Genomic DNA, 9,541 nt, shown 5'->3' on the forward strand with positions numbered 1-9,541 from the left:
CCAGGTGCCCCTGAAACTTTTTTGAACAGAGAGATCGCAGACTTATACCAGCGTACTTTAAAATCTGTTTATTTCAATCTTAGTCCATCCTGACCACATCTAAAACTGTTACAAAGTCGTCCCTCCATAAACCTTCTACAGCTTTCCTTTGGTTTCTGATTTTGCACCAACCCATTTCTTTCTAAACACCCATCTCATTTAGTACAACATTACCTTATTTTACCTTCAACAAAAATGCATTCCCACTCCTTATAACTTTCTTACATATCTTCTACTTTTCTACATACAGAGTTGTTTCCCTTATTTCCACCAGTCTTAGTTACAGTTAGCAGAATTTTGCACTCTTTAGAAACCTTAATCTCCAGTGAAAACTAAAGAGTAACCAGTAGTGAACTGTTGCACCAGAATTCTTTAGATGGCAAATTTGTGAATCAGTTAAGCACAAAACATGTTTACTGGCAGATTTAAATATCCTTAGTTTCTTTGCAGTAAGAAGTCAAAAGCACCATCCTATGTCTAGTAATTAACGACTCAGCACTTTATCCTATTTGGAAAAGACCTAGATGTCCAATAAATTTAATTCCATTTATCATCCAAGCAAAATTTTTAAGTTTTAGTTTACCAAAGACTTTGAAAGCTATCTTAACAATCACCCAAGGAGACTTTGAGACAGTTATCTAGAGGGCAGGGAAAGGGATCCCGGTTCAGGAGCTCATCAGCTCCAGAGGAGCAGACGCCATATTTTCCCAACAAGCGGGGACAGGCAGTCCATGTCAGGCCAGACAGGGAATTTCCCCGAAACAAAGGGAGTTTCAGCAGCTGCTTGGGAATATTCCTTAAAGTCCCTGGCTGAAGGATGCCTGGGATCATGACCCGAGTGGAAGGCAGATGCTTAACCGACTAAGCCACCCAGACGTGCCCCCCCCCCCCAACGTAAGGATGAGAGCTCCTGTTATTTTACATCCTGTTTCTGTCTGGATCAGTTTTCCTGTGGGCTGTCCGAGCTGCTAAATCAGATTCTCCTCACACATGCCACTGAGAAGCAGCAGGAGCACCATGTTCCTGCAGCTCAGCTTCAGGCCCTGGGTCAGAGGAGGACGGTCGTCCCCATGCTTCTTGACAGGCTCATCCTTGTCCAGAGCTCATCCCTGTTGCTGGTGCCGATGCCCTCGGGCAGGGCCTCCCTGGTAAGCTTTGCTTCCTCACAGCCTTTGGGCTCGTTTACTTGTGTTAGAAATATCTAACTTTGGTCCTTCCTGTTAGCACAAAAATCGGACCCGAGGGGGCAGAGTTTGGGCTACCTGAAGCCAAGAATCGATATACGGGAACTGGGCAGGGTGCCCGGGAGTCCCGACATGACTGTGTAAATGACCTGGACAGTGGGTAGGGCTCAGGGCACCCTCGGAGGGCCAGTCGACCCCGAAGGTGGCCCATTCCGGTTCACAAAATGAGCTTGATTTTCCAGGAGACGATTTGACCCCATAGTCTCCTGAGAATCCCTTCTCAAAACTTTCGAGCATACAGCCTAAGGCCGTAGGTTTGGAAGAGCTTCCACCCATGATGACCAGGGGCTCTCTTGTCCACCCTGTGTGTTCCCTCCCGGTGTCGTTGGCGTGAAGACAGACAAAGGGTGGGTGTCCCTCCAGAGGAGAGACCAGTCAGATGCCCACCTGTCCGCCCTCCGAGAGGACACCTGGGTGCCTCTTAGCCAAAGTGAGTCCGTATAAACCCCAGAGTGGTGCCCCAAGGGCTTGCCATAGACCCTATGAGGTCACTATAGAAACAGGACTACGCAGGCTTCTGGGGACTCCTAAGTGTGCCACGTGTGGAGCCACAGACTCAGTCCCCAACAAGCCAGGTCAAACTGCACATTCACTCCTGCATTCACTCTACAAGTTCTTACATCCCCCCCGCCCCCCGCCGCCACCCCGCCCCAGAGGCCCTGATCTGTGGAATTCCCTTCCTTTTGGAAATTCCTTCTTGTCCCCACTTTCGGGGCATTCCTGACCTGAGGGACCCTTCCTCTCTCCCCCCACCCCCCCAGGGAGGTCCGACCTGTGAGACTTCTAAGAGGTCTCTGGGAGGTGGTCAGTCTCCCCTTCCACCCCGACGGGTGGGCCTGACTGGGTCCTGGGGTCCCAGGCCTCACCGGAATCCGACGTGGGGACCAGGTTGTCACCTGCCAGGTCTCCTTTGAGTCTAGTTGGGAACAGTGGGGCGTGGCCGGTCTGAGGCGACCGGGCGGGAGGGAGACTGCTGGAAATCAGGCTTCATGCCTTCTCCTTTACGACCTTGCTCGCTCACTGCCCCACCGGTGCCACAAACTGCAAACTGGTAGCAACAATGGGCCAGCGTGGTTGGGTTTCCAGGGCAGGGAGCCACGTGTTAGGGAATCTGGACTGGGTCCCGATGGAAGAACCAAGTGGCCCTCGGAGACCTTGGAGGATGGGAGGTTTGCTTAATACCGATGGGCTCAGAGGACACCGTTCTCTAAAGGTCTGAGCCCCGAGCACTAGCAGGGAGGGGAGTTTATACCCTTCTACTTCCGTGTCCTTGGTAGTTTTAGTGCACGCAGGGAACGGGGTAGGGAAGAAGAACCCAGAAGGGCTTCGAAACAGGGGCTGGAATTGCCTTGCTGGTTGGTCGGCCAGTTTAGACCACAGTTTTCCCCTTATCACCGCCTTTGAAGCAGCTCTCAAGCGCTTGTCCACCAGATCCTCTTGAAAATGGTTTTCAAAGCTGTTCTCTACTTGTCTTGTCACTAGCCTCTTCCATTTCCTAAAGCTATTCCAACAGACTTCCTATTCTTTACCAACTTTTATCTTTTACTCACTTATGCTGAAAAGAATGGACGGGAGATTGAGGATGTGATCGATTAACTCATCTGATCTCCTGTGAACTGCAAGGAAGTTTGGATGGCGTGGCTAGGCTACGAATTTGAGATTTGGATGGACTTTAAGCTGTCTTAACGAAAGTCATTTAACCTACTAGAATAGGTACTTGATATGATCCCTCCCAAACAAGAGTTGTTTGATCTATGAGAACACACATAGATATATTTCCCCACTTCTCTTAAGCGAAAAATCTAAGATCAAATCCAAGGTTATCTGCTTTATCATTCTATAGTTAGAGAAACGTCAAGTGGTCTACAGTGTGTCACTGTTTTTGACAGGTACTGCTGTGGATTCTAACGCAGAGGAATTAATGGCAGAGATCAAAGAACTGAAAGAAACCCTTGAAGAGAAAAACAAGGAGGCCGACGAGTACCTGGACAAGTACTGTTCGCTGCTCATCAGCCACGAGAAGTTAGAGAAAGCCAAAGAGATGTTGGAGACACAAGTTGCTCGTCTGAGTTCACGGTCTAAACTTAATCTCCAGAATTCTCCTCTGCTAAATTCCCTTGTTTCAGAAGACTCTCCAGCCCCTTCTGCTACTGAAAAGAAGTTGTCATCCAGCCAAAATAAAACTTCAGGCAAAAGACAAAGGTCCACTGGGATTCGGGAAGATGGCGGAGGCACAGCGCCTTCTACCCCAGAGACATTTTCTAAAAAGAGTAGGAAAGCAGTCAAAAGTGGTACTCACCCCGCAGAGGACACCAGAGACACTGAGTTTGAGCCAGAAGGACTTCCAGAAGTTGTAAAGAAAGGTAGGTATAATTTAAAACCAAAATTATGTGTGTTCTTTTGAAATTCCCTGTAAAAGTCCACATATGAAAAAGAGGCATTTATGTTTTAGATTATTGTGCAACAGAACTAAATGACCTTCAGAAACAATAGTCCGCCTTTAAACTGGTAAGGTATATTTTTCTTTCTGCATGAGAAAAGGACTAGGACCTAATTACTCATGTTTGCAACACAAAACGTGCTAATAGATTTCAGAAATGCCTATTCAAAACCTCTTCGGACTTTGATGTTTCTGTGCTGAAAATCCCCAAATCGAGGACACTCTTTAAGCTTTTGCACCTTTAATCTACGTCTCACCCAGGTAGGAGGTGAGCTGGGGGATGGGAGACACTTACCACTTTTTGTTTTTTTAATTTAAACCTAGTGATCGATCCTTCAAGTGTGGCCCAGGGACCCTGGCCAGTCTGGGAATGGTTTGTTACTGGTCTTTGTCCCAAAAAAAAAAAAATCAAGAGTAAGAGTTGGGACATTTTCATTGCAATTTGACCTGGTAACAACATGCAAAACACATTTTGAGTTTTCTCTTGGTTCTTTCTTGTTGTGTTATACAGAGATTATCTTCCATAGCTGGTTGGAAACCCCCCCCCCCACCCCTGTAGCTCAAAGAAATAGCAGCACTGATTCTTTGCCATAGATAATTTGAAGAGCACTGTTCTGAGTAATTTTGGCCCTTAGGAAATCTGGCCCCAAAGCAGTTAGCTATCTCTTTCTCATTATTGCGTTTTATTTATAATTAAAGGCTTAAAGGCAAAAACAAATGCTGCTTTAGTTAGCCATCAGTGTGGCTCTGGAGGGTGTGTGACATGCCGACCGTTAGCGTCACTGGGATTGACTTTCTCCTTTTACGCACCTCCGGTCACGTCTGCTCCCACTGTGGAGGGAGACCTTGTGAGCGGACAGTGAGATCCCTCTTTTACAGGGTCGGCTCTCTCCTCCCACCTGAGTAGCAGGGGCTGTTACCATTTTACCTTTTCTCATTTTAAACAAGAGCTGACTTTTTTTTTTTCTCTGCGTTTCCATTTGATCCTCCCTTTTTCTCTCCAATCCAAATTTTATGGGAAGTCTTGCTGGTATGTTCTCCAGATCTTAGAAAAATGAAGAGTTAAGACATCTGATTAGAAGAAGAAGAAGCGGGAAAAAAATTTTCTGTTTAATGTTATTTTCCCCTTTTCCATTGTGTTTTCTTGTGTGTCTGGTAAGACAAATCCCACTAGCTACTTGTTTGATTTGGCAACTGTGAAGTCAATCCCTTGTCCGCTGGGGCTGGCAGTGTTTCTGGAGTTACTCTTCTATCTGTGAGAACTTCACCTGATGTCTATTGTTTCCACTGTGGATTCAGTCGTACCTAGCCATGTTGACAGCCAGCATTTTGTGCCTTTAGGGTTTGCTGATATCCCAACAGGAAAGACAAGCCCGTATGTCCTGCGGAGAACCACCATGCCGACTCGGACCAGCCCCCGCCTCGCTGCGCAGAAGTTAGCGCCATCCCCTCTGAGCCTCAACAAAGAAAATCAGGCTGAGACCTCCCAGCCAACAGCTGGTGGCAGCAGATCACAGAAGGTAACTCCTAGGAACCTGGATCTGCTGTCCTAAATCCAGGAAATTACAGTGCTGTCAGGCCAGGGTTTGACCTGACTTGGGAGCTCTTAAAAGTCTGACCTTCTCCACGCACTGTAAGGAAGCTAGTCCTGAGGACATAGTGAGCAGACCTGGGGATAAACATTACATTATCCTGCAGCTATGGTCTCCTCCTTGAGCCAGCAGGCCGCTTAGAGTTTGATGGAAAATGCTCAGTGAGGAGAAACTGTAGATCAGACATCAAAGTGTGTGTAAGCCCGTGGTAAGCAGGACATTGAAGGAATCGAAGAGGTCATCTTTCTTTTGACCACAGGCATTGCTCATTGCTTGTTTCACACTTTTTCCTCTAACCCATTGGACCCCCAGCTGCCAATTCTTTTTTTCCCCTATCTTTTTTACTCCTTTACTTTACAATAAGCAAATATTTCATTAGACATCTAAAGAAAGGAGCTCTCCTTCCGAGCTGCACTAGGAGGACTGTGGGGCTCCTGACTACGATTCCGGTTTCCCTGTGTCTTTGTGTCTCATACGGTGTCGGGCATCCGGCCGCCTATTTGTTGACTTCCTGGAGCTGCTGGTGTCCTCACGTGATTACAGTAGGAGAAGTTTAAAGGTATGTTAGGAAATCCTCTCATGAAATTGCCCCAGGGGTCATTTTTCTCCCCTCTTTTCCGAGGACCTGTTGGAAAGGCAGTTTCCATGTGCTGTTCAGACTTATTATCCAGGAACAAGAGCTTTGCACACTAGGGGGCCTGCTTTCCACATGCTGCGGAGCCCGCTGAGTGCAGTGGTAACCATGGTTTCCTGCAGGTTCGTGTTCAGTGTGGCGGCACCCGGCCGCCCTGGGCACCAGCGCTGAGGAATCGCGAGGCAGTCTTGTGCGCTCGTGCAAGGGAATGGGACCTGGTTCCTCTTGACAGGGGGTCCCCGGGAGACTTCCCGGTTAGATGCAAACTCTTCAAAACCCAGCCCGTTGGTCATTCAGCATTTTCTGAGGTGCCTTATAAAATGCTTGCCTCATCAGTTAAGCAAATTTCATCATTCGGGTTGAAAAATAGAGAGCCGAGGCATCTTTTCCAAAGGCTGTTGCTTAGAAATAGGATGTTGAGCCCTTGCCTGATGTGCCTGGCTGAGGTCTGAGAGAGACATTCCCTTAGGTCATTTAGCGGGACCTTTAGTGACATCTGTCGGGCTCAAGGTGGGGGAGATGCGAAGCAGGTGAGGGTCAGTCTCCAGGATATCTCTGGGATGGATAAGCCCAGGAGCTCCTCTTTTGTTGGGGACAAGTGAGTCATGACTGTAGACTTGGTCTGAACCTGGGGATGGTGGTCAGTGCCAGGGGACCCGACACTAAATTACAGAGGATGATGGTGATGCCGTCACTGCGGTGTTGGTCAGTGGTCTAGTGGGGACTTGTGTTTCTTACTGTGAATGAGGTTCATTTTTACTGAGCCCTCCGCGTGCTTGTCCTCTGGCTGCTGTGGTTGCAGATGGAGTTGTAAGATAGGGTAGGGACCCGGCGCGGGGCTTGATCTGTCAGGACTCCGGGACCATGATCTGAGCCGGAGGCAGATGCTTAATGAACTGAGCCACTCAGACACCCCTACACTTAATAGCTTAAATACTTAGTGAATTGGACCTCATCTACCTACAGGGACAAGTCTGAAGCCAATTGACTAACATGAGGATCAAAATCACAGTTTAAGCGGATCGCAGCCTATAATAATTTCCTCAGTTCATGATCAGAGAAATTGAGTCTAGAGGGGAAGCCAATGGGTGGGCTTTGGCTATTTAATTGGGATTAAGAAAGAGTTTCATGGCTCAGATATTCTTTTCCCAATGCGAGTGATCTGTCTCTCTCTCTTTTCAATGGTGAACCTGAAGATCTGACTTTCCTACATCCGATGGGTTCAAGGGAAATGCCTTGTATCACTTTCTACTTTAAAAAAGTATCAGTGAAACTGTTTTTTTTCCTTTAACTTTCCATGGACGGTAATTTTCCATTAAGTCCTGATCCTTTGAGGCTGATCCTTTTAAGTGTCCTGCACACAATCCGAGTTAGAGGCAAGCTTTCCAGGGATTTGATCTGTTGGCCAGATTTACTATGTTTTCTGTAATGAAAAGTATTTAGCTGCCTTTTAAAACCACGTACTTCCTATGGAAAGAATATAAATGGTGAAATAGTTTCCATTCTTTTTTCTTGCTGCTTCAGGAGGAGGTCACTGGAGTCTGTGGCTCTCCGTCACATAGCTCCTTCTCCCTGTAGGGACGGAACACGGGTCCCCTCCTTGTTCTTCTTTACCTTTTAAAGATCTTCCTGCTTGGGGCGTCTGGGTGGCTCAGTGGGTTAAGCCGCTGCCTTCGGCTCAGGTCATGATCTCAGGGTCCTGGGATCGAGTCCCGTATCGGGCTCTCTGCTCAGCAGGGAGCCTGCTTCCTCCTCTCTCTCTCTGGCTGCCTCTCTGCCTACTTGTGGTCTCTCTCTGTCGAATAAATAAATAAAATCTTTAAAAAAAAAAAAAAAAAGATCTTCCTGCTTGAGTCCTCCACTCTTGCCTTTAACTTTGGCTTTAACTTAACTTCTATCCTTCCATCTGTCTTGTTTCTCTCTCTCTTTCCCGACCCCATGTCTTCAGTTATGACTGTGTAAACCTCAGAAACTTGACTCTACCAGCTACCTTGCCCTCTTGACTGCTTCTTAAAGTCCCACATTTTCTTTTCTTTCCTTCATTTCTTCCTCCCTCCCTCCCTCCCTTCCTTCCATCCAAGATTTTATCAGACAGAGAGAGCACAGGCAGTGTGAGGAGAAGAGGGAGAAGCAGGCTCCCCGCTGAGCAAGGAGCTCAATGCAGGACTCGATCCTGGGACTCTGGGATCATGATCTGAACTCAATTCTTTCATCTAACAAAGATGCTTCGTTGCAGGTCAAGGTCGCTCAACAAAGCCCAGTGGATTCAAGCGCCCCATTCCGAGAACCCACCACGAGATCCCTCTCGGTCAGTAACCTTCCCGAGAGAAGTCCAGCTGACAGCCCCAGGGAGGGCCTGAGGGCCAAGCGAGGCCGGCTCGCCCCCAGCCCGGAAGCTGTCCCCGAGTCCAAGAGCAGCGAGAACTGCAGGGTCCAGTAGAAGTGACCTTGTTGTCAGGACACTGGCAGGTGGCCGGATTTGACCAGAAGGCAGCATGCCTGTCTGCAAAGGCTTTTCTTCAGTCAGAGAGCACATTACCCATGGGAAGAAAACAATCACTTAGAAATCCAAGTACATTGTACACTTTGGCTCTCGCAGGTAGAAGCATTGGACAAGTTCGAAAGCACTGATCACCAACTCATGGACAGTTTTCTTCCGTGGTGTATGTGGCACCATATAAAGGTTTTGGTGATGTCGCACTTCGATGACAGGCATGATGCCGTGACTTCTGTTTGTATGTGGATTTCACCCTAAGAGAATCCAAAATACGTTGTCTACTTCTGATGAAAAACTCCCAGGAAAATGTGAACTTGTGCTTTATATTTCCTATGTGTACAGCTAGGCATGAAGTCATTTTAGATCAAGAATTTCTTTCAGTTGAGTAAAATGGAGAAAGATCACGCACGCATAGACACGTGTGAGTGTGCTCCTCCTCCTCGTCCGGCGTGTTTTCTAAATGTTCGCGGGTGTGACCTGTACATACTTGTGTGTGGGGCTGGCGGGAGCTGTGGGTTTGTTTCCACTGGGCCTGTTTGCAGGCTCCTTGAAGATGTGGTGTAGCAAGTTTTCTGTCATTGTATTATTTCTTCCTGAGACCAATTTTTTACTGTTCTTTTAGTGTGCGTTCTCACGAATGGTGATCTTGTATTAAAACAAGACATTTTCCTTCCTAATAAAAGTCACTTTTGTTTTCTCTAAATATGATTTCTAAATATAAATGCATTCAGAGCATTGGCACTATTTCTTGCTAATGTCAACAGCCTCTTAGAAAAGTTTTGGGGCACCTGGGTGGCTCAGTTGGTTAGGCGTTTGCCTTTGGCTCAGGTCATAATTTCAGGGTCCTGGGACCAAGCCCTGCATTAGGCTCCCTGCTCAGAAGAGAGTCTGCTTCTCGCTCTGTCCCTACCCCTGCACATACTCTCTCTCTCTCTCTCTTTCGATCAGATAAAGAAAAATCTTAGCGTTTTAACAAAAGATACTAGTATATTTAGTGAATGTATTTGGTTATATTAAAAGACATGATTTGGAATGTGGGTCATGTAGATTATATAGGAATTATACAGGAATAATATGCCCAGCCAGTGCCTGGCA

The 9,541-nt window shown here is 47.2% G+C and overlaps 1 protein-coding gene across 2 annotated transcripts in view; it reads left to right on the forward strand.

Moving 5' to 3' along the window:
- The window catches only part of CENPF (centromere protein F), a 61,694-nt gene extending 52,555 nt beyond the window's left edge, over positions 1–9,139 (forward strand). For both annotated transcript variants that reach the window (XM_044267198.1, XM_044267199.1), the window contains exons 18-20: positions 3,173–3,646; positions 5,065–5,243; positions 8,186–9,139. In XM_044267198.1, coding sequence (XP_044123133.1) covers positions 3,173–3,646; positions 5,065–5,243; positions 8,186–8,389 — 857 coding nt within the window. In that variant the 3' untranslated portion in view covers positions 8,390–9,139. The remainder of the gene's footprint in view (positions 1–3,172; positions 3,647–5,064; positions 5,244–8,185) is intronic.
- Positions 9,140–9,541: the final 402 nt, after the last annotated feature.

The sequence above is a fragment of the Neovison vison genome, chromosome 10, assembly GCF_020171115.1.
Source record: "Neovison vison isolate M4711 chromosome 10, ASM_NN_V1, whole genome shotgun sequence".
In the NCBI taxonomy this organism is placed as follows: Eukaryota; Metazoa; Chordata; class Mammalia; order Carnivora; family Mustelidae; genus Neogale; species Neogale vison.